Source organism: Candoia aspera, chromosome 7 (assembly GCF_035149785.1).
Source record: "Candoia aspera isolate rCanAsp1 chromosome 7, rCanAsp1.hap2, whole genome shotgun sequence".
Lineage (NCBI taxonomy): Eukaryota > Metazoa > Chordata > Lepidosauria > Squamata > Boidae > Candoia > Candoia aspera.
The window spans coordinates 82,444,499-82,468,890 of NC_086159.1; the positions used below are offsets into that span (position 1 = coordinate 82,444,499).

Genomic DNA, 24,392 nt, shown 5'->3' on the forward strand with positions numbered 1-24,392 from the left:
TTCTCATTCCCACCCATGAAGTAGACGTAATGACTATGTCACTGGCACACAGTACATAATGGGAGGCATCTAGATAAAATTATGTGCATGTAAATAATAGTCCTGTCTCGTAGCAGAGATGAGGGACGTGTGAATCTTACCATATATGATCTCTAGTCACAGAACATTTAGTCTTCATGGAAACTGCATTTCAGAAGTTTAAACAAACAAACAAACAAAAAAACCTAAGGCATTTCCACACATCCACTTCCCTCAAAAGCAATTTGAAGGTAACCCTAACCTCAGAATGAACCACAAACAATTGGTGCAAAATTCAATGGTGAGTGTAGTTACGTGCGCTCCTTGACTGGTGCGTGTTACACCCCTGTTCGGCAAGTGGCATTGGTTGCCAGTGTGTTCTGGTTGCAACTGAAGATGCTGGTTGTAACCCATAGAGCCCTTCCTGATGTGGGTCCGGGTTATCTGTGGGACTGCAGCTCCCTGATCAAGTCTACATGTCCATTAGACCCAATAGAAGAGGCATACTCCAGGTCCCATCCATTAAGGAGTGTCTTCTGGTGTGGCCTTTTCTGTCATGGCACCCACCCTTTGGAACACCATTTCCCCAAAATGTAGATTGGCCCTGACCCTCCAGGCCTTCCGTAAGGCCTTAAGACCTTGTTCTGTCACCAGGCCTGGGGGTCAGGAGGTGGGGTTGACCCCATCCACTCATTGGATTAATTGTTACTGATGGATCTGTTTTGACCCTGGCTGCTGTTTTATGCAAGCGTGTCATGTTTTTCCTTCATTTTTTCTGTCTTCCTGTTTTGATATTTTTCAACATTCTTAGCTGCCCGTTCATTTGAGATTGGTGGCCAGATAAACTGAACTAATAAATAAACAGATAAGGATGTGCTACCCCACCTGGAATTCCTGCAGTCAATCTTTTCCGGCGTGAGGGCCTCAGGGTACCTTGGCTGGACACACGTCGGGGTCCCCCAGTTGCTCTGCGTGCTTCCAGCCTCTTTGCCAGAAACAGCTCTGATCGCCCTGTTGGTACGAGTGGGGCCTGGTTTTTTCCTGCAATAATTCCTTTCTCAAGGACAGAAAAAAAAATATTTAGGGAAGTTTAGACTTCGTGGTATCCCTGACCTTTGCCGAGAAAAGAGATTGATCAGAACAGGACGTTGATGGTCCTATATTCTATGTTTGTTCTCAAGTATATGGTGGCTTCCCTCTTTTCCCGGGTAAAAGTATTACCTAGATTCATTTCAGTCCATCTATAGGCTCTCTTTGGAACTCAGACAAACCCAGTTTCCTTGGTGAAGGAGTTTTGGAGCTTTTGGCACGATCATAATTTTGTAGTGGTTTCAGTCTGTGTTTCCACAGAACTGTTGAACACCTGTGTGAAAGGTTGCCTGGATTTCTCTTGTTTTGCAGTAATCTGTACCTATATTTATCTGCATCTGCGCCTCTCTGTATCGACTGCAATATAAAAGACAACTGTTCAGACCCTGAATTATCCCATCGACAGCATTTGCATTTCAGGTTTATTCTCAGCTTTAATACATCTAATTTCGGGGGATTCGCCCGTGACTGCACATTTCGCGATGCTATTCTTGCTAAGAAAGGATTTTAACACATACTGTATCCAGTGTTGTGGGTGAACATCCTTCCATTAAAAATGGCATCGGCTACTAATTTGCTACCTCTTTCCATGAAGTTTTCGTTTTGAGTGCAGTTCCTCTGCCACCCAGGTGTGACTCTTGGTGACCCACAGAATCAGAAGCTCCGATTTTTCTCTCTGCTGCAGGTAGAAAAAAGGCGTAGTCATTTTGAGATAAGGGGCAGATGTCCAGAAGTTGTGTCCTGTTTTGTTGTGATATTAAATAGGAGAAGCTAACAAATGCTGGTGTGCCTAAACTGAGCACGCCTAGTAATCTGACTGCAGATTTTTTTCCCCCTTTTTTCATTCCCTGTCAAGCTTGCTGGATCTTTTGTACAGCCTAGGTGAGAACATTCTGTTCCAGGCCTTGAGTTTATTACCTCCACAGCAGGTGGACTGGAGAAACCTGAAAGATGCTGGTGGAGGATGGGTTGGAGTGGGCAGTAAGGTGGCAATGAAAGAGTATGATGGAAGTGGGTGGGCAAGTGAAGGGGAGGTGGCAGGTGATGGGGGAAACGGGAGGGTTTCAGACAGTTTTGTCTCCTTCAACATGATGTGGCATCACTGTTACTGATAGCCAGAGGATAACCAGATGACCATTATGAAGCATCACCTGAAAATTCCACTGACACCCCCTTTCTTGATCAACAAATGTGCAGCCCAATATTTGAGTTCTTCTGTCCGTGTATGTCACCAAAAGTCCACTCGTACCATTGTTCAACTTTCTGGAGATAATTAATTATAGATAGTTTTTATTAATTAAAAATGGCCCAACATACTTTGGGTCTTGGTTGTACCCATTTGGAATGTAATCCTTGGTGTGGGCATTGAGATGGTGGAAATGATCCACTCCAGCTCTTTGGAGATCATTAGATCATACTCTTGCTACTTGCCCTCAACCACGCTCAGAGATCATCTCTGAAGACCTTCCCAGGTTTGGAAAGTTTCTGTTCCTTTTGTCTTTCTGCAGAAGTTGGAAGTAGGAATGAAATGAGGCTTTAGGGCAGTCTTGGGATCTTTGCACACTCAAAGGCAAGGGAAAAATGAATTACAGATGGAGGACAAGGACAATCATTGTAAGGAATGAAGCTGGCAAGGAAGGAACTAGGGTCCTCAGCCCAGGAGAACCGTTATGTCAACTCTGGGCAAATGCCTTCGGTCTCAAGGCTGTGGAGAGAATGGCCAGATTTCCACTGAACTGAAAGGGCAGAGGAAAAGGCCTAGTACTGAAACCTTGGAACAGAAACATGGTATATAAGGCTTTGATTTCTGCCTTCTGCGGAAGGCAAACCAGGGCACACACAGCTCCTACCTTGTCTGCAGTAAAGCAACTGTTTAGCTGCATCACATCTGTCAACTCCTGCTGATGTTTCTGCACATGGGGTTGAGTGTCTGAACAAGCGAGATTTATTGCTGTGCCTGGTTAGAAGCCTGGCAATCATTAATCAGTCAGCTTGCAGGGCAGTATGAAAAACCATCCGTTGGGTGGGTTGGTCGTGGACCAAGACAGAAGCACTGTTCAGTGATGTAACCACAGGGGAGCAGGAAAGTATTGTCATCATAGCACATTGGAGAAGTTTATGATCCCAGCAACTGCTGGCAGGAGATCTGTTGCTATTCTAGAGAAGATCTTGACAGCTGTCCTCCACAAATGTGCCTAATCCCCTTTAAAGCTATCCAGGTAGAAACTTCCACAGTCTCTTCCATGGTGAAGCCCTATTTCTTTTTATTTATCTTTCCTTCCCCCCGCCCCCCACCATCCAACTTCATCGGATGATATAGTGGTCTAGTAATATGAGAATGGGAGAAAATACCTCCACACATCTTAAAGTTACTGAGGTTGAGAAATACTGGTCTAAGTCATCAGAGAGGATTAGGGGTGGGGAAATGGCGAACTGACATCTTGCGGAAATTGGGAGACGTTATGGATGAAAATGGCCGCCGGATGCTGGATCCGGGACACTGAAATCTCTTCAGAGAAAGGAGGGATCTTGAGATCGTCCATATATACTCTGGACTGCTGTTTTTTTGTTTTTTTTTTGTGAGTAGATGGCAGAAACTGACATTTTTTGCAGTCACTTGCAAACAATTGGGAGTTGCAGGATTCCACCGAGCTCATAGTCGTTAATGGAGCCTTTTTATGGACTAAGGGTTCAGCCAAACCTCACTTCTTAATCACTTTGGAATTTACTTTTTTTCCCTACTGCTTTTTAAAGATTGAGAACCTTCACAACTGCAAGTCTGATTGCATTCACTGGGTGAGTTTTTCTTCAATCCTTTAAAAAAAGCAGTTTTAATTACAAGATTAAAGTTTTGCAAGAAATTTTTTTTTTTGGAATATACAGCAAAAGGGTGATTGTGGTGCTGATTTTAGAAAGTTTTAAACAGACAAAAGGTTCAGATGGACTGGAATTAGAACTTTGAAATTGACTGTAAGAATCCTTCCCTGAAACTTTCCATGTTTACATCTGGAACTGATAAGATGACTTTGAAGTTTGGGCACTAGAGGGCACCAGAAGGAAATAAATATACCAGTGGATTCGTTAAGGGAGATCTATGACTTTTGGGCTTGGGAAACAATTTTAAAGTTACCTGCTATGATAGAAAAAGTTGATGTCATTGAAAAGGAACAAGTTCTACTGAATAAAACGGAAATTGATTTGAATATGGATTTAAAGATAACACCCTATGAGAAAGAGGAAAAAGATGAAATAGTGGATACACAAAAGGTGAAACATTGGATTTACACGTGGAACCAGGTGATGATTTAACAATGGAAAAAGGAACATAAATATTAAACCAGAAGAGTGATGTGGATAGCCTCTTTGTATTGGCTTTACAAAACGAACTTGCTGAAGTTGTTAACAATTTTGTGAGAAAAGACAGTGAGAATATGGACAGTGATGTGGATAACCTTTTTATACTGGAATTACAAAAGGGGCTTGTTAGATGGTTCTGGGAAAAGAGACAAGGAGAATATAAGAAGAAAGCAGATGTTGGGACATTGAGGAGTCTGAAGATTCTTGGGAGAAAGAAGAAAGAATATAAAATTGGTTTACTTGATCAAGGCTAAAATAAATGGGTTGTTGTCTTCGGTAATGTTTTAATGTATTTTCGTTGACTGGGATTGGATGACGACGTTTTAAAGGTTTTGTTTATTTGAAGAGAGAGGATGGGGGGGACTTGTTTAAATAGAAAAGGAGATGTAAAAGGAAGGATTCAAACTGGGCCCATTAGATATAGTTTGTAATAGTTATGCTGTTACTTCTGATAACCCTAAATGGACTTTTGCTGGTTAAGATGGAGTGATGAGGTTTTAAAGATTGGTTAAACCTTTATAGAGAAGTGGGTGAGATACAGGATGAAGAGATGGTTGGGTTTATTTATTTATTTAATTTCCTGTAATCTTGCTGGGCATGAAGGGGGAGGTTTCTTCTTTTTCTTTTCTTTTTTTCCTCTTTTTCTGTACTTTTAATTTTTTTCTTTTTATGTATATATATATTTATACTGTGTAGATTGTATTAGTTTTACCTGAAATTTTTTAAAAACCATTTTAAAACCATTGCAAACTGCTCTAAGTTATGTAATATTAATTATTTTCTTTTAAAAGTTGTTTTATTGTATTATAAGACATAAATAATAACATTATACTATTTAGATACAGTCTCCACTGTATTGTTGCTTATTATTGTTTGTGCCTGTGAAAGAAAAATAAAAAAAACATAGACAAAACAAAATAAACAAGAAAAAAAGTTTTTAAAAAAGGGAAGAAGTTGTTTTCAATTTCCCCCTTTTTGTGCTTCTGCTAATTTGTGGTGTTTATAAACCCTTAGGTCCCCTTAGAAACCAAACTGGAAGTGTGTATTTGCTGTGCTGTGTAATATATTGTATGTATGGGGCCCATTCTTGCTTCAGTGATCTATTATTTTCTTATAACACTTTCCTCCTCCTCCTCATTGATTTATTTTCTTCGTTTATTAATTTTCTATCTTAGAATGTTTAAATACTGTCCCCTTTCCTAAGGGATCAAGTCCTCTCATTTGGTTCCTGTTCCTTCTCTGCAATGTCCTCCTTGAAATGAGGAGCCACCATCAAGCAAGATTAAAAAAAAAAAGGATTTATTTTAAACATTGCACTCCAGAATCGGAGGCAGACGGGGATAATGGTGTACAGGTTTCCTTTTCCTAGGCTCTGGAACTGTGACAGTTGCTCAAAAAGGGGGGAAAATGCTTCAGTGTTTATGTAAAATGCAAAATGAACAGATCGGCCCCCGCATCCCCTCAGTGACTCATGCAATCAAACCGCCCTTGGATGCCCAGTCGAGGTATCCTGGGCAGCTCTGAGTGACCCTGCAGAGGAATCCTCACTTGCATCGTTCATTCCACCTCAGTGTTGCCGAGCTTCCCTTCCTGAACAGGGACATGGCAATGTTCCCTGAACGGTTTGACCTAGCTGGGTGGCTTCTCAGTGGAGACATTCTATAGAGATGATGGCAGGTTACTATTTGAGCTATCTGATTCAACCGCAGCAAATCTACTCCCTTGAAGTTAGGAATAGACTTCCCTCCCCTCCCCTTCTCTCTTCTTTCCCTTCCCTTCCTTCCCCTTCTCATCTTCCTTCCTTCCTCCCTCCCTCCCCCTTTCTTCCCCTTCTCATTTAACTTCCTTCCTTCCTTCCTTCCTTCCTTCCTTCCTTCCTTCCTTCCTTCCTTCCTTCCTTCCTTCCTTCCTTCCTTCCTTCCTTGCCCTGCCCTGCCCTGCCCTGCCCTGCCCTGCCCTGCCCTCCTGCCCTCCCCTACTCTTCCAATCTTCCTTCCTTCCTTCCTTCCTTCCTTCCTTCCTTCCTTCCTTCCTTCCTTCCTTCCTTCCTTCCTTCCTTCCTTCCTTCCTTCTTCCCTCCCCTCCCCTCCTCATCTTCCTTCCTCCCTCCGCTTTCTTCCCCTTCTCATTTATCCTCCCTGCCCTGCCCTGCCCTGCCCTGTAGATGATTTGTGAGACAGTGATTGCTTTTGTAGACTTAATAATTTGGCTTTAATAATGCTGTCAGCCAATTTATTGGGACCAGTTTCTAAGCTGCTGGAATTTCCTGGACCTCCACTTGATCCCTTTTCTAAAAAGTGGTGTAGCATTGCCCATTTTCCAATTGCCCCATATAAAGTAGTCACCAGAAGTGAATTTTGACTTTATTCAAAGATTGGTTTTGGAGATGTGGTACATGCTTCTTTAGAAGATCATCAATGCCTTATTTTTCTCTGAAGCTTATTACAGAGGTACAATTGAGACTTGATTATTTGTTTTTTGGCTGACAATATGGCCTAGAACTCCATCCTTTGTGGCTATCATTCTAAGACAAATCTGATCATTCCTGCTTTGGCAAACATCTGAAAATTGTGTAAGGGCAGAGACAAGAGGCTAGGAAGACAAACAGTATCCTGGGAAGCAGCATTATTTTCCAGAAATCTACATCTGGCAAGTTACTGAAGGAGAAGGTGTGGAGTTTCATATTTTGTTAGGAACATATTAACACGGCAGCCAATTCTTACTTTCCTAATCTCTCTGCCACATCTACAGACAAAACAATCCGTTGGCACTTCACTGCTGCGGATGTCTGAAGTTTTTGCCAGGACATTTGAAAAAATGCCAAGAACTTGGGCGGTGTCAGAAATGAGTAGGTCATCTGGGGTTACAAATGTTTACAACTGCCAAGTTAATGCTCTAAATCTTTCGGTTAGCTGACCTACAGAAGCGTATTTAATTCATAACCCCCTATCTCAAAGCAAGTGGAAAGCACTGAAGCAATATTCAGAGCCATGGCCTGTCGTATTCAGATCTAAAATTAAATGTGTAGGATAGGTTTCACTGAGAAGGTGAGGGCCACAGGTAAGAGAGGGGTGACTGCAATTCTAGACCCATCTGGAGGATATGATTAGGTGCACCCATTTCAACTGGGTTCTCAGCCAGGATATGGGATTGAAACTGCTTTAGTCACTTGGGTGAAGGACCTACACTGGGAATCAAGAGGGAGTCTTTCTTGTTGGTTCACCTCCAGAAGATACTGCTGAGGATCTAGGCCAGTGTTTCTGGCTGGGGAATTCTGGGAGTTGAAGTCCACACATCTTCAAGCTGCCAAGGTTGAGAAACGCTGACCTAGGCCATAGGCTTGAGATGATGTCCCACAGGAGACTTCATCTTGTTGACATGACATTGGTGGGAGAGGGCATCCAAAACTCTGGAGTGAGGTACCATCAATATGCTAACACCAAATTCTGCTTTGCTGTCCATCCCCAAGGAAGCAACTGATTCCTCTGAATGTTGTCTAAACTTGGTAGTAGGCTAGATGGAAGAGAACAGGCTTGAATCAGACCCAGACGAGATGGAGGTGCTGTGAGTCACTTGGAAACCAAGCCCTTGGACTGGGGATTAGTTGGCTACGGATGGGGTTTCATCTCCCTAGACCAGCAGATCTGTGGTCAGGGAGAGCTCCTGGGACCTCAGCTGTCAGTGGCAATCCCAAGGAGGGGTGGAGTTGCCCAGTTATTTCTAGCCGCGATCAGTCCTGAGCCAGTCAAGGGCTATTAGGAATCAGAAGGATGAATCTATTCATACATGAACAATGAAGGAATCTCAGAAGAGCCTCAGGGGACCGCACAGCTTCTCTAGGACAACACTGAGTGATTTAAGGGTTTTTTGTTTTCCATGGGAAGGGTGAATCCAAAAATTCATTCAACTGGGGGGGTAGGAGTGATTTGGCTTCATAGTTACACACTCTGTTCATATGGTAGATGTATTTTGTTTAAATAATTTCAGATGCAGAGATTCCCACTGACAAAGACAAATTTAATTTTGGCAGTCTAGAGGCTACAGTTCCAGGATGTCCCACTCATAATTTTTAAAAATTGATTGTTGACACTGCTGTGGAAGAACCAAGCCATCTCAGTGCTTGGAGAGAGGTTGGGACTCTCTCAGCTTTCCCCTGTGGAGTCCTAGAGTTGGAGGGCAGCCTTGAGGCTATAAAGTCCACCCCTTTGCTCAGGACACCAATTCAGATTGAAGCGTCCTAGACAGTGGCCCACCTCCATTTAAAAGCATCCAGGGAAACCAATGGCTGATCCAAGACTTGGTTCTTTGCTTCCAGATCTGTTTCCGTGGTGCTGAAAGCCACCAAGAGGGATCGACCTACCTCTCCGTAAATCCCCCTTCCTCACGGCACGTAGAAGATCACTGAATACCATTCTAATAATACTGTTTTATGTCACTGAAGCTACATCCCTAGTTAAATGTAACTGGCCTCCACCTTGGGTTGATTGATTGATTATTGATTGATTATTATTTTATAATTTGGGATGTGTTGTTGGCAAAAACTAAAACTACAAAAATAAAAATTGGCAATTTGGTGTCAAATGCCAAAATGCCGAGAGGCTTCCCGATAGACTACAAATCAGTTTCAATACAACACTGGAGAAATCTGAACGTTATTGAAAACACTGAAAACATCCACAGGTCATAACCAAATGATATCTATCACCCACAAACATTAACTGGAGTTCTTTACTACAGAATTAATACAGCCATCCCCATGGCAGTAGAATACAGTAAATTTTGGAAATGCACTTGCTTGTTCTTGTATAATAGCCGTCTCTTCAAACATTACGAGAAGCTTTGCTAACTTTGGGGCTTTAGTAATCCCATAGTGATCTGATCCACAACGGAGGTTGGGTGGTGAATTTTGCTCAACAGTGGATGGATGATGCCTTCCGCTTCCCACGGGTTGAAGCTGAGCTCAGATCACACGCTTCATATATTTAGCCCTCCATTAAGGGGACAAGGTTGAAAAACACTGGATTACAGCAACTGGAATAATCCCATCCATCCACTAATGAAAAGAGAAAATGTCAGAGTAGATAACCATTGGTAGCTATCATGTTGTAAACAGTGTCTCTAACAACGCCAAGCATAATCCCAACCCGTGTAAAAGTCTTAAAAGACTTGGTACATGCAATAGATGTTACTTGAACAATTCTCCTTCCTGCCTCCCTGGACAGCAGTTGGTTTCGACAGGTTTCATGCTTCTTAATTGAACAAGACCCGAAGAACCAAGAACCTCTGGCTCATCTACAAATGCTGCCTTAGGTGTGTAGAGGAGAGCTACATAAAGCCCGGGAAGGAAGTCCTTCCCAAAGCAATGTTAGTGCAAAGGAAACCTCTCTTTTGGAAGCATTAAAGCAGCTGCATCCACTGGAAGGTTCACATGGCTGTTTCAAAGTCAGCCTAAAGTTGTCCCTGTCTTGCAGTGTATGCCCACAAACCCTTCTGCTGGGACCAGGAATGAAGCAAAGTAGCTGCACATGCATTTTTTTCTGGCCACAGATGCTGTGGTGATGCCTGTTGCTTCCATATGGACCAATCACCATGGCGTGTTCCCAATGGCTGTCTACCAGCTTCTTCTGGGTGGCGCTGACCAAGAGATGACAACTGGATTTCTTGGTCACTCCAGAACTATCATTCACTTGCAGCACTGAGGGAGCTCACGTGTTATAGATCACTCCCTCCCGCTTTATCCTATGCTCCCCAGGGCTGTCTGCCTGTCACCTGGGCTGTTTCTGAGCGTGGGTTTGGCACACTTTTAGAAAAGCGCTATTCAAAAATAGCCGGTGTGATGGACATCTCTCCTACTTCACTCTTAGCAGCTGCCACTTGTCCTTTGGGCCACTGGACAGGTGGCTAAGCTGGCCATTCTAAGCAACCACCCACCCTCTCCCATCCGTGCCCAGCCCAAGTTGAGGTGGGTGTCATGTTCACTGTTTCAATGTGCACTGTACATCGTAACGTTTCACATGCCATGGTGCTGACGCGCGTTTCTGTTGGGAGGGAGCTGCTGTGAGACCTTGTGCCAAGCTCTGTATCTGTGTTCATTTCAATGGAATGCGTTTGGGTTATGTGCTCTGTTCAAGGCCTTTTCCCGCAGACCATCAGAAGCCATTAGGAGCACCTGGGATTGTGGACTCAAGAATATTCTACGGGGGGAGGGATCTCATTTGCACCGAGGGTTTTTAGTTTGCATTTGGTGCGCTTTCATCATTCTCAGCTTTCTTTGTGATCCTGCATGCTGTTCTTTAATAAATCAGATATCTTTGTGATCCTGCTCATGAGTCTGATGGTGTTTAGAATAGGCAATCATTACAGAGGGTGACTGGTTTCCTGCCAGCAAGTGACACTCGGAAGGAAGAGAAACACAGCCAAGGAATCCACCAATAACTTTCCTTAACTTGGTTTGAATAAATCAGGACAGCACCATTCACTGGCTTTGTTTCTGGGGGCAGAAGAGGGATTGACTCTGGGGGCAATGCTAACTGCGCTGCCCTGGTTTTTTGCCTGCTCAAGGACTGGTGGAACGCACACTCACTCAGCCATCTGGAAGAGCCCATTTTGTTCCTACATAAAATTTTAAGCATTAAAAAAAAAAAATTCTGAAAGAACACAGGACAGATGAATGACATCTATTCCCAGAAGATATAATCTGTACAATGCCGGTTTACTTACCGGTCCTTTTTTTATCTTATCTTTTTTATACAACATTCTATGGGAGCTACAGTAACAAAGATTTTCATAAAACTAGAGCTACTAGATCTGAATGACCAGGACATGGCAGGAAAGAGGTGAAGGTTTCTGAGTCTCTTTGTTGACATCTAGCAGTCATCCAGATTTTCGCAGAAGTCTGGGATGCATAGGATCCACCCATCCACACACATTGTACACCAAGTGATCTAAAAACACAGATATTATAAAATAGTACCATCATGTCACACTGCCAAAACCAGTGATCTCGTGACAAAATGTAGCCCAGAATATATGATGTAGGATTCAGGGTTCAATCTGAGGTACATCTGCTGTTTTTCCTGGGTGCAACTGAATGTAGCCAATTCCTAGTTAATATTGACTTAGCCAAATTGGGAATGAAGCATTTCAACCCTTCTATATGGCCAGGTCTATACTGCTTCACTTTAAGTCCAGCTCCACTAGATCTGAAGCCCACAACACCATGTATATGATTAAACACATATTCTCCAGGAAGATAAATAAAATCCATCTACTGAAGCCGAGACACATTGTTATGGGAAGAAATCTAGTCTATAGGACAAAGGACTTCTGGAAGTCAAACAGGCTGATAAACACATTTGCCTGGGGCTTTCCAGATGCGAGACACATCTGCAGTGTCTGTGTGTAAGAAAAGTCAAGGCAGTGCTGGCGATTGTGTGATGAAGCCCCACCCTTTTTGTGTGTGTTGCACTCCTGTAGTAAATGGTAACATAGGTCGCATCTGGATGGAAAGTGAAGAGGCGGAGTGCTCATGTGAATTGGATGCAAACTGAGAAACAGGAATGCTGATTCCATTTTTAAAACTTAAATTCACTAAGCTGGTAAAACATTTTTGCTTTTCACACTGAGATGAAACCTAATATATTAAATAAGTAAAAAAACAACAACTTGGTAAGTAGAATGCTGCTCACAATTTGTTCATCAGTATTTTAAACACTTCTGCTGGCCATTTTCAGATAAGCAATTCTTTCTGAACTGTGATTGTTGCTACAATTAGTCTGTTTCTTCCTTGAGGATCAGGTTTTTTTAAAGGTTCCCCGAGCTATTTCGTTTATTTGGCTTGACTGCATTTTAATAAGAGTTTAATAACTAATCCCACTTTCACTGTTCTTCTGTGTGAAGCTACAAAGTGTTAGTTATCTGAATATATCATTTTGAAATGTTGTATAAGCTTGGCAGTTCCTTTAAAAAAAAAAAGTCTGGGAAGAGATCCACCATATGATGCTCCAGCTCAGAAGGGCAATTTCTTTACAGGTGTTTGCATATCTTTTCTGATCTGCTTCTTCGTTGCATAATAATCTGCAAAAAAACCGAAACCAACAAGTAATAACAAGAAACGATACATGGAAACAGTTCTCCGGAGTGGGCACAGCTGCTCTCAAAGAGGGTGGAAACCTTACGAAAAAGGAGGTGGCAGCATTTTGGAGGGTTCAAAGCCCAGATGTGCACTGACATGTTTCAGAACCCCCAATAAAACCAACCCCCAATCACAATCCTGCACTTAGAAAATTAGTCTGCCTTAGAGAAACCACTTGTCTCCCACCCAGAGGGTCCGCAGGGAGAGGAGTGGGGTCAAAAAAGTCAAAAAGTCAAGCTGCAACTGTACGACTTAAGCCCCTTTCTGCACATGCATATAAAAAAGAGATATAAAAAAGAACTTTTTGAAAAAGGTTGCATGTAAAAAAGGCATGGAGCTTTGAGTGTGCAGCCGTGGCCACCATCTTGACTTTTTTGACTTACCCATGGACACCTATTGCTTAGACTGTATATATCCCCTTCAATAAAATATCCAGGTAGACTCCCATGCTGATGCTAGGGAGAGTGGAAGGCAAAAGGAAGAGGGGCCGACCAAGGGCAAGATGGATGGATGATATTCTAGAGGTGACGGACTCGTCCCTGGGGGAGCTGGGGGTGTTGACGACCGACAGGAAGCTCTGGCGTGGGCTGGTCCATGAAGTCACGAAGAGTCGGAAGCGACTAAACGAATAAACAACAACAGACTGCCTGCCTTCTGCTACCTGCCTTCTATCTGACCAATATGACAAGATCACCTGAATTTCTTTTGAAGGCAAATCTCAGGGTATGGCAGAGAGAAGGGTCCCAAACAGTATAACCTGAAGTCAGCTCATCGGTTCAGTTCTTTTTTATCTCTGCAGCATATATGTATATGTATATGTATATGTAGGTTTTTCTATGTGCTTTTCTGACATTTGGCTTTGACTTGGGTCATTGTCATCAGATAACGTGGGAACCGCGGTTCTCCATGTGAATAATTCAGACGGCCTATCAAAGCGATCAGCAGGGTTTGTGTCCTACTAGGTGGGCTTCGGTAGGGCTATCGTTATGTGCTGCAAAACCCGACACAAGCCCCAGGTGGCAGAAAAGAGGTTGAGGAAGCAGAGGAACCTCTTTGCTGCTCTCCTGATGATCTGGAGTTTTACAGCCTTGATGGGGTGTAAAATAGCCCTAATTCCCCTCCCTGTGCAGAGTCAGGGTTAGAATCCGCCCCAAGGACCTCGCCGTGGCCAGGCTTTTTTTTTTTTTAATCCGTTCAATTGTTTCCAATTCTCGGAGACTGCCTGGACAAGCCCCTGAAGTTTTCTTGGCCAGGTTTTTTGGAAATGGCTTGCCATTGCCTCTTTCCTGGGGCTGAGAGAGAGCGACTGGCCCAAGGTCACCCAGCTGGCTTGGTGCCCAAGGTGGGACTGGAACTCACAGTCTCTCAGTTTCTAGACCGATCCCTTAACCACAACACCAAACTGGCTCGCTGGCCAGGCGTCAACATCTTAATTTTCAGGGCTCCTTTTTAAAGCGTAGGCTGTTCCGGGACAGGCTTCCCTGTGGCTGTCCCAGGTGACTCCCAACACCACCACCTTTTTAGCCTGCCGGGCAACGTCTTGGCTTTGCCTTCCTCGTGCCCTGGATCTGACCTGCCTGAGCTGAAAATTCCACCCCACGTACCCGTCACGTAGGTCTGCCGTCGCTTCTTCGCCGCCCCCTTCCTGGCTGGCCCGGCCCGGTCCACCTCTCTGCCGAGGAGGTGCGCTTTCGCGTCTCTGTCCCCGGCCCTGTTCAGGGGCTGCAGCGGGTGGCGGGCCTCCCTGGCCACGCAGGTGTGGTAGAAGGCAGGGACCTCGTGGCCCCGCAGCTCTTCCCACTGGAGGGGACCCGCGGTGGGCCTTTCCCGGAAGAAGTCGAAGTTCCACCGCTGCTTCGCCTGTTCCAAGCCAGAGCTCATCGCTCTCTGGAGCTCCTGCTGCAGGTGGTCGTGGTCCACCGGCCCGAAAAGGTTCCTCCGGGCGGGGGCTGCCTTCGCGGTGCTCAGCGCCATCCTCTCGCCCGGCTGCCTGGCGCTCAAGAGCGCGTCGGGGAGCAGAGCCCTGCCAGGAACAAACAAGCAAGGCACCTGACGTTTTATTTTTATTGTAAGCTGCCCTGAGACCCTCTTTTGAGGGAGATGGGCGGTGACGAAATTCGATAAATAAATAAATAAATAAATAAATAAGGGTTTCTTTGATCCACAAATGGAAAATTAAGTACCGTATTGAGCCTGAGGCTGGACCCCATCCCACCTGGCCCTCCCTGCTCCTGGTTCAACCAACCCGCAACGGTCCAGCCGAAACTATGTCTGGGGGCTCTGGCGGAACCCGCGGCGATGCGCATTGGGGTCGTCCTTCCCGGCTTCCCCGCCTAGCCGCCCTCCGGCACTTCCCGGTGGTCTCCCATCCAGGGAGGAAAGGAGCTTTTCCGGAGCCAGGCAAGCTCAGCGGGGCTGCCCCCCTTCCCCCATCCGGGCCACGGCAGGCGCCTCCGCAGCAGTCGGGCTGGGACCGGCGAGGCGAGGCGCTTCTCCGTGCGCCCCGCGCTGCGGAAGGGCCGGGAGCGAGAGCCTGCGCGGCGGCCAGCGGCGCTTCCAGAGTCGGGTGCGGCAGCTGCAGAAGCACGCAGCCCTTTAAGTCGCGGCTCTCGCGGCGGGAAACTGCCCGCCCCCGGGAACCCCGGCGGGCGAGAGGCACTCCAGGGTCGCCCGGGCGCACAGCCCTTCCAGGCAGCCCGGGAAGGACGCCGCGGAGCCCTCCCCGGCCCGCAGCCCGCGATGGGTGCAGGGGTGTTGCTTTCGGCGGGAGTGGGGCGGGGAGAGCCGGTGCTTCTGGGGGAAAGAGCAGGATTCGGGATGGGGGACCAGGGGACAGTTTCTTTCCGGGCGTGCTGCACCCCTGGGGACCACTTGTAGGCTTTTTTTAGCAATAGCATCAACGAGGCCTTTTTCACCTTCCCAGTCCTGGCGGCCTCCCATCCCCCTGGGCCACCCGCTCAGGCAGCCGGGGTGGGGTGGGGTGGGGGAGGCACTGAGTCCTGCACGGAGGCCCAGCTCAGCTGCAGGACTGGGCAGAGCTTCCGACCTGCAGCAAGCGAGTCTGCCTCCCACAGACATTTGGAACGGGATCCCCCTAAAACCAACACCTCCGTGTGTGACTTGTGTGCGGTGTCCACCTGAAAACACTATCCAGTTACAACAAAGCACATCCAAGGGCATAAACGGGGCCATAAGCACCAGGGCGCAACCAGGTGGATTTGAGATTTCTGGGGCTGCCCCATTTTACACGGGGTCCTAAAAGTAGTTGCAAAAGGCTCACTGGTCTGCCCACCACAGTGAGCCATCATATCTAAGGCAGTTTCTCAACCTTGGCAACTTTAAGATGCGTGGACTTCATCTCCCAGAATTCCCCAGCCAGCATTCCTAATGAATGTTGACACCACCAGTGCACAAAACAGTTTTTGTTCTATTTTTGTGCCCAAAGGCGCCAGATCTACAAATGTTACAGAGGTCAGTTCGGGTAATGGAGAGCACTGGGCAGGGTCCTTCCAGGATCCAAGTGATGCCAGAAGCCGTGGGATTTGTCAAAGATAAGTGGGGGCAATATCTAAGCACTGTCCCCTGATCAATACTGCATTTTTCTTAATATCCAGATGGAATCCAGGAAAAACCAGAAGAGCCCAGGACAAAAATCCACCCTGGAACGTTGCCTTCCCAGATAGCCACCCTGACCAATTCACCCATTGTGGAGTATTTGATGGAACCCAGATTTCCAAGGCACATTTTCTCATGTGTTCCCAGCAAAGCCATAAACTAACCAGGCTTGTATCCTAACCACGCTGGCTGGGTTGGCTGGCTAGGCTAGTGTGAGATTCAGGAGCCTGGCATCAGTGGGTCAAGCAAACCGTTTCCCTTTTCAGGGATTACACACAGAAAGAAGTGTGTTGCGGAGGAAGATGTAATTGTGCCTTTTTCTGTCTTCTGCTGTTGAGCTTGTTGTCTACCGACAACAATAGGCATCCAGAGAAGCCCCACCTGGCCCTGCACAATCTTGCACTGTGTTCCTCAATGTTGGCCACTTTAAGGCGCGTGGACTTCAACTCCCAGAATTCCCCAGCCAGCATATGTTGGCTGGCGAATTCTGGGACTTGGTCCACGCGCCTTAAAGTGGCCAACATTGAGGAACACCGATCTAGCAAGACACGGCTCCTCTCTCCTCTCCACTTCATTGCTCTGGGGCTGCCACAACATTGGCACAGCTGGAGCACTAGAGCAGTAACAGTAACTGACACGGTGCCCACCACCTTCTCCCAGGCGACAGAGAAGGCTCCCAACAGCAGGAAAATTGCCTGGCTCCCAGGAGTGGCGAACCCTGAAACTTTTATTTGCCGGGGTGGTGCCAGGCACAACTCCCTTCCAGACAAAACGCGACTTACTTACCCCCCTCGCTGGCTTCATTCTGGTTACAATAAGAATTTACTGCCGTCTACCTGGGGGGGCTGGAGATGACCCTCCATTACTTGGAGACCATTCCTCTGGGGGAGGGCTGTGTCCAGGCGGGGTGCCCAGCCTCCAGCCTAATGGAACCCACCTCCCACTGATTTGCCTCCATTGCTTGGAACCTTGTGCGAAACAGGAATGGGAGGAATCACCTGGAAAGCCCCTGGACAGGCCATCCAAGGCAGTGATAGGTCAATCTGGGTCTCCTGTCTTGGAAGCAACGTCTCCTTCCTAGAGAACCCCTATTGGCCAACCAGCTGCGTTCTCAAGAACCTGCAGGAAATCCCCAGGTGAGGATAATCAAAGCCTGAAGCTTCAAGGAAGTGGAAGTCATGAAATCTGATCCGTGTTTGTCTCTGGGTTGTTTGATTTGGACCACAGCTGACCCTTTCTGGCACCTCTCTGCGGGATTTTTAAATAAGGGCACTGAGTTGAAATTGGGGTTGGCTTGACCTTTGGATCTAGCCGGAGGAGTGGTCTGACACTTGGATAGTCTGCTTTCCAGGGGGGTTTATGAGAAGCCATAATGATGTCACGCCCATCTTGATGTCATGATGTGCGGGACCATACTTGTCTTTCCTCTTGAAGAACAGCTGACTGCAAAAGATTTATTTGGGCTCTGATCAGCCTTCTCCAACCAGTGGCATCCAGATCTGTTGGATTTCCGCTCCTACAATTCCCAGTTACAGGTAGTCCTTGCTTAACGACCACAGTTGGGACCAGACTTTCAGTTGCTAAGCAAAGTGGTCATTAAGCAAATCCAACCCAATTTTACAACCTTTTTTGTGGCAGTTGTTAAGCAAATCACCATAGGCATTAAACAAACCACATGGACATTAAGTGAATCAGGCAGCTCCCCATTGATTTTGCTTGCCAGAAGCTGGCTGGGAAGGTCGAAAATGGTGATCATGTGACCATGGGATGCTGCAATGGTCATAAATGCGAACCGGTTGCCAAGGGCCCAAATCGTGATCACGTAACTGCAGGGATGCTGCGACAACTGTAAGTGTGAGGACCAATTGTAAGTCGGTTTTTCCAGCACTGTTATAAGTCTGAACTGTCACTAAACGAATGGTTATTAAGCAAGGACTTCCTGTATTAGTCACGCTGCTTGGGAAGCAAGATTCAGACGTTTGGAGGCATCAGCTTCCCGGGTCACTCAGAAAGTCTTCTTAAACTGCCCTCTTCAAAGAGGGGACTCTGTGGTCTCACCAGGGGGCAGCAGCTAGCTAACCTCAGCTGATCTTGCAAAAGCTCAGCAGAGTCAGGCCTGTCCTTGATGTGGGACTGTCTGGAAATCTTGGAGTCGTAGCTCGATTGGGAAGTTTTTTTAAAGACAGTTGCAAATTGCTGCATACTGCAGCTAAGATCCAGATGTGGCTGTGGTCCATGTAATCACGGTGACAAATGTGATAAATAAATAATCAGCAGCAGGTTGAGGTGAGAAGGGATCCAGAGGAACCCCACCTGGATCTGCAGAGTCTAGCACAGTGTTTCTCAAAGTGGGCAACTTTAAGGCGTGTGGACTTCAACTCCCAGAATTCCTCAGCCAGCAAAGCTGCACTTTTCTTGGCAAGGTTTCTGAAGTGGTTTGCCATTGCCTCCTTCCTAGGGCTGAGAGAGAATGACTGGCCCAAGGTCACCCAGCTGGCTTTGGGCCTAAGGTGGGACTAGAAATCATGGCTCCCACCGATCCCCCCCCCCCCAAAGTTCCTAGTCTAGCACCTTTATCCACTGCATAAAACTGACTTTTTCTATTCATTTAAAGGAGATTAAATAGCACTGAAGTCAGTGAATTTTCTGAACACAATACAATTTCACGGTAAGGAGCAGTATTTGGGAGAAAATTATATGAGGCGGAAGCAGATGCCAAGGCACACCAATGTCACCTTTGGCTAAACTGGGATGAAGGAAAACTGGAGGAATGCTGTCCACAGAAGCCAAACTTGTCTTGAGGAAGTCTTTAATGCAGTGTTCCTCCACCTCAGCAACTTGAAGCTGTGTGGACTTCAACTCCCAGAATCCCCCAGCCAGCATGCGCTGGCTGGGGAATTCTGGGAGTTGAAGTCCACACAGCTTCAAGTTGCTGAGGTGGAGGAACACTGCTTTAAGATCTTTACCATCATGCAGCCAGGATCCATCTTGACATTGTTCTTTGCTGTAGTAGCAGATCTTAGGATCCTTCAGCTACGAACTTGTCAACACAAATGTGCTGCCAGCAAATATAAAATGGTGAGATCACACATAACAAGAGTTCAAATGCACCCAACGGGAAGCTGGCCTGGTGCTCCTTGGCAACATCATCCAAGACTGTATTTGGGGGTTCTTCTAATGAGGGGGCAGATCCGAGGACTGGGGCTCATGAGTGTCTGCAGGGTGTGTAAAAAAGGCAAGATGGTGGCCGGGATGGTGAGATCAAAGCTGTGCCTGATTTTACCAACAGAAACAGGCAGAGCTTTGATTGCACCATTGAGGCTGCCATCTTGACCTTTTTGACCACACCCTGCAGACACCCCGCTTGAAGCCTTGGACCCAGTTTTGGTTCCACTTTCCTAAGGGTGCAGCACTGACACTCAAGCTGCAGAAAAAGATCTTCCTGCAGGTTTATTTAAATGAGTACAGGTGACTAGTCATCACTTAACAACCACAATTGGGACTGGAATTTTGGTTGCTAAACAAAGTGGTCATTAAGCAAATCCGACCTGATTCTACAACCTTTTTGTGGTGGTCTTTAAGTGAATCACCGTGGGTATTAAGCGAATCACGTGGTTAAGTGAATCAGGCTGTTTTCCATTGATTTCGCTTGCCAGAAGCAAAATGGCAATCATGTGACTGCAGGACGCTGCAATGGTTGTAAGTGTGAGGACCACTTGCAAGTTGGTTTTTTTAGCACCATCATAACTCTGAGCCATCACTAAACGAGTGGTTGTTGAGGACTACCTGTATGGCCCAAGCAAATGATGTCAGATCACAAGACAGGCAAAGAGCCCTCCCCCACAGCCCAGGACCAAGGCCATCCCCACTGAGCAGGCCAGTATTCCGGGCCCTTGGGAAACGCAGCATCTTCCGGTCAAGGTTGCAGCTCCACTTCTGCAATCCGGGAAGGGCTGGCGGAACCCCGCGGTGTCGCTGCGCGGCCATCCCGGCGCCCCCTCGCACTGACCGCTGCCCTGGCCGAGAGCAGAGGAGCGAACCCCGCCGGCGCCGGCGCCACCCTCCCGGCTCCGGGAGCCAGCCTCACCCCCACCCCGCACTCCAGCTGTCCCCGAAGGCAGCCCCGGTCCCCAGACCCGTCCTGCGGGGGCAGGAGCCGGCGCGCCGGGTCACCCTTCCCTCCACCGCGGGGCCGCCCCCGCCTGCGTGCGAAAGGGGCTCCTCACCTCCACGCCGCGCCCCCCCTCGCCGCCGCCGCCGCCGCCGGGGCCGGGGCCGCTCCCTGCGCCGAGGAGCCTCGCCGCGCCGGGAGCGGAGCAGGGAGCCCGGCCGCTTTCAAATTTCGCGGGGCGCGCCGAGCCGTGGGCGCCTTCCCCTCGCGGTCCTCGGGCGGAGGGGAGGGGCGGGGCGGGCCCGGCCGCCTCGCTCGCTCGCTCGCGTTTCCTCCCCGCCCCCGGCCGGAGTTGTTCCTTCGCTCCGCGCCTGATTAACTTTCCCACTCCGGGCTCCGGGCCAAGCCCCGGTGGCACGTGGACTTGCAACGTGACTCGCTCCCCGCCCCCCCCCCCGGCTGGGAAACTTTTGCCAAATAAAGCAAAGCAGGGAGCCAAAAACACACAGCGACGCGCTCGCAGGAGGGGGGGGGGGCGGCGGTTTCGCCAGGCGTCGCGCCAGCCGCAGGAGGCGGAACTGGACCAGGTGAGGCGCAGAGAACAAGCTCGGGGCGGGTTGGGAACATCCGGATTTCGTGTTGCTGTTGTTACTGCCAGTATAAGTTGACATCACCGATCCCCAGTTGGGGGAAAACAGTCGGCAAAGGGGAATTTGTCCGGTTCAGATCAGGACCACCACTGACTGGCACAAGATTTTGATGAAAAGGGTTGGAAATCAAATGGAAAATTATTAATCCTCCTTCAGAACAAAAGTAGCTAGATAGGAAAGTTGATTTGTGGGTGTGGGGGAGATTGCACGTCCCCCCGGCGTATCTCAGTGGTACGTGCAGCACAGAAGTCGTCGTGAAGATGTATGTCAGTTGCAAGAAGATACCTGAGGCAGGGACTGCCTCTTCTTCCAGGCTGCATTTAGGGAAGAGGTTCTCCCTATCATCCCACCCACCACCCTCCCCGCCCTCCAGAAATCCCGGCTTTGGTTCCAGGGGGCGAGGAATGCTGGGTGGCCCAGAATCTGCACATTCCCACTTTACAGACTGTAGATACTGGGTATGGAAGGGTCCAAAGGTAAGGGGTTTTGACAGCTGATTGAGGGGATCTCGAAGACATTTGCAGGATTATTTATTTATTGGTGGTGGCTTGATGTCTGCTGCATTCATAGGCACTTGATATAAGCCATGTCATATTGCCATCTTGGTTGCTATTTTATATTTATATTTTATTTAAGATAGCTTGTTTTTATTGTATTTTAATCTTGTTTAGCTTTACGGTAAACCACCCAGAGTCCCTCTTTTGAGGGAGATGGGCGGTGCCGAAACTTGATAAATAGATAAATAAATAAATGATGATGTCATGAAATGTGTGACACCATGGCTCCCTTTTGCCACCCCCCTTTTCATGTTTGCAACAGCAACCCTGTGAGGTAGGCTGGGGTGATGGACGGCAGCTGGCCCAAATCGCTCAAGGAGTTTCTGTGGCTGGAAGTGACTTGAAATTTAGAGGTACCTACTCCTAGGGTTTAGCCACTCTAACCCAGTGGCTGGGGAATTCTGGGAGTTGAAGTCCACACGTCTTAAAGTTGCCCAGGCTGAGAAACACTGCTCTAACCAGTAGAAGGTGCTGGCTCTGCTACGTATTACAGAAAGAGAAAATAAAATTCCTGTCTATCCCACCCCCACACCTGTGCAATACCTGTCCCTTTGGCTGTGTCTGTTTGTCGGAAAGAGAGAGGGAGGGGAACAATTGTCCTGAGAGGAAGTCACCCTGCTGCAAAGGTGCCATTCCTTATGTAGCTCTGAAAAACCCTCCATGGTTTGTGATGCTAGAAAGATAATCAGGGTGGCATTTGTCAACCAGGCATTTTCCCAATTCCCCCACCACAGTAATTGGTTGCTGTCTGGATGGTGCTGATGGGGGGGGGGGGCAGGAGAAGAGGCCCACCAGAGCCTGGGACCGGGTGGTGTGGTGAGGGAAGACCTTGGCGCAGGCACTTCTATGAGCAGGAAGCAGTAAGACGGTCATTGCGTATGAAGCAAAACAGGGCCGACGAGACTGGCTGGGCATTCATTAGCCCTGCTTCTGTTGCCCAGACATTCAGGAATGTGGCAGTTAGCAATGGAGTTTCGCTCTGTGTCGTCATGGGTTTGGCACGAAGCACATGAAGAGGCAGCCCCCCTGCCCGCCTTGTCAGATTCTGAGCCATGAATCATGACCTTCTTGCTAACCCTTTGCACGCCTATCCTTCTGCGTCTTTGACTGCACCAGTTCTGTTTGGCTCTCTTCGGTGCATGGGGGGCATGCCAAGGTGAGCCATGCCTTCCACCTGGCTTCTGGTGCTGCCTGGCCCGCCCCAGCAAGCATCCTCACTTTCCCCTCCTTCAACTGGCAGGTGCCCCCTCCCGAAGGGGGAGCAGGGCCCCTGACCGGGCCCCCTTCCTTGACCTTCCCTTCCCGGGAAATCTCCCTTTGGGGCAGCGTAGAAGCAATGGAGCCAGGGGAAGGAAGACCCCAGTTCCTCCTTTTGCAAAACCGATTTTCTCCATTTCCTCTGAAGCAGCAGCAGAGCGAGAGGCATCCATAGGGAGGGTAAAAAAGTAAAGATGGTGACCGTGATGTATTCCTTTTTAATGTGCATCAAGCTGGTTATTTTCTAGACCAGTGTTTCTCAACCTCAGCAACTTGAAGATGTGTGGACTTCAACTCCCAGAATTCCTCAGCCCGAATTCTGGGAGTTGAAGTCCACACATCTTCAAGTTGCTGAGGTTGAGAAACAGTGGTCTAGGTGTTACTGGCGCAGTGTGCAAATCCTGCCAACAGCATCATGATATTAATTTTATACCAAATCGATTTATTTCTTAGAGGCAGTGTGCAGAGCAGCATTCTCAGACCAATTGCTTGTCCCACACTCATGGTGTAAGAAAGGATGCTTGAAGCTCCTTCTGGACACGGCCATGCTCTATTGTGCAAGGGAAACAGACTGGCCTCTCAACAGTTGGTTTCCTGAAGACCCATCATATAGAGATGATTCTCCTCTGCAAAGTGCAGGCCAAGGACACCTTAGAGAAATATAAGAAGAGGGCACCTTCAGGAGACCATCCTCATGCCAATTATATTACGTAACTTGTGACCGTTTGTCACAAAGCTCGGATTGTCACAAACTGCTTAAGTTGCATCGTTGGTGCGATGGCACCATGACGTCCTGGTAGCTTCTTCTAGGAAAGAGCTATGGCTCCATCTTCTTAATGCGTTCTTACTGTCTTTCAGTGGGGTGCCATTTGGGGGAGAAAAAGTCATTCCTCCAGATCATTGGGTTCAGCCATCATTGTCTTAAAGACAGCTGTTGGGTAACATCTATCTGTAGAGTTATTTTATGGCTAAGTCAGAGTCTTTCCATGCCCTCTGCTTCAGAGCATCAGCTGTCTTCTCAAGACCTGAGGACTCACCTTACATCTGGCAGCATGGGAGTTTATTATATACATAACTGGAAGTATGAAGTGAAATGCAATCAAGTTGTGCTTATGGTGACAGGTGAACAGCCTCCCCCCTGAAATTCAGAAGACCGTGAACCTCATGGTCTTCAGGAAGGCTATTAAAACTTGTTTTTTCCCAAAGAATAAATGCCAGGATGTCAGGGAAGCCTGATGTACGTCTGTGTTTTATAGAATTGTTGTGAAGTGCCTCAGTTATTTATTTTTTCCCTTGAATTTTTACAATTGTTTTTGTAAAATTGTTCACCACCTAGAGAGTTATGTATTTAAGATGGGTGGCTACATAAATTTTCAAAATAAAATAAATACATGCAGCCCTTGTTACGCCCACCCCAGGGATTCAGTCTTGACCTTAAAAAGAAAGGACATTATTTATGTTACACTTCAGACTTCAGTGTATTACATAGACCAGTGTTTCTCAACCTTGGCAACTTTAAGAGGCGTGGACTTCAACTCCCAGAATTCCCCAGCCAGCCATGCTGGCTGGGGAATTCTGGGAGTTGAAGTCCACGCCTCTTAAAG

At 47.4% G+C, this 24,392-nt stretch overlaps 2 protein-coding genes across 2 annotated transcripts in view; both read right to left on the reverse strand.

The window, feature by feature from the left end:
• The window catches only part of DUSP16 (dual specificity phosphatase 16), a 618,435-nt gene that overhangs the window by 89,249 nt on the left and 504,794 nt on the right, over nt 1-24,392 (reverse strand). The window lies entirely within an intron of this gene.
• LOC134501422 (cyclin-dependent kinase inhibitor 1-like) lies at nt 11,381-14,609 on the reverse strand. Its single transcript, XM_063309224.1, has 2 exons — nt 14,203-14,609; nt 11,381-12,540 (listed from the first exon to the last, which is right to left on the reverse strand). The coding sequence occupies exons 1-2, from the start codon at nt 14,570-14,572 to the stop codon at nt 12,473-12,475; spliced, it is 438 nt and encodes a 145-aa protein (XP_063165294.1). The 5' UTR covers nt 14,573-14,609; the 3' UTR covers nt 11,381-12,472.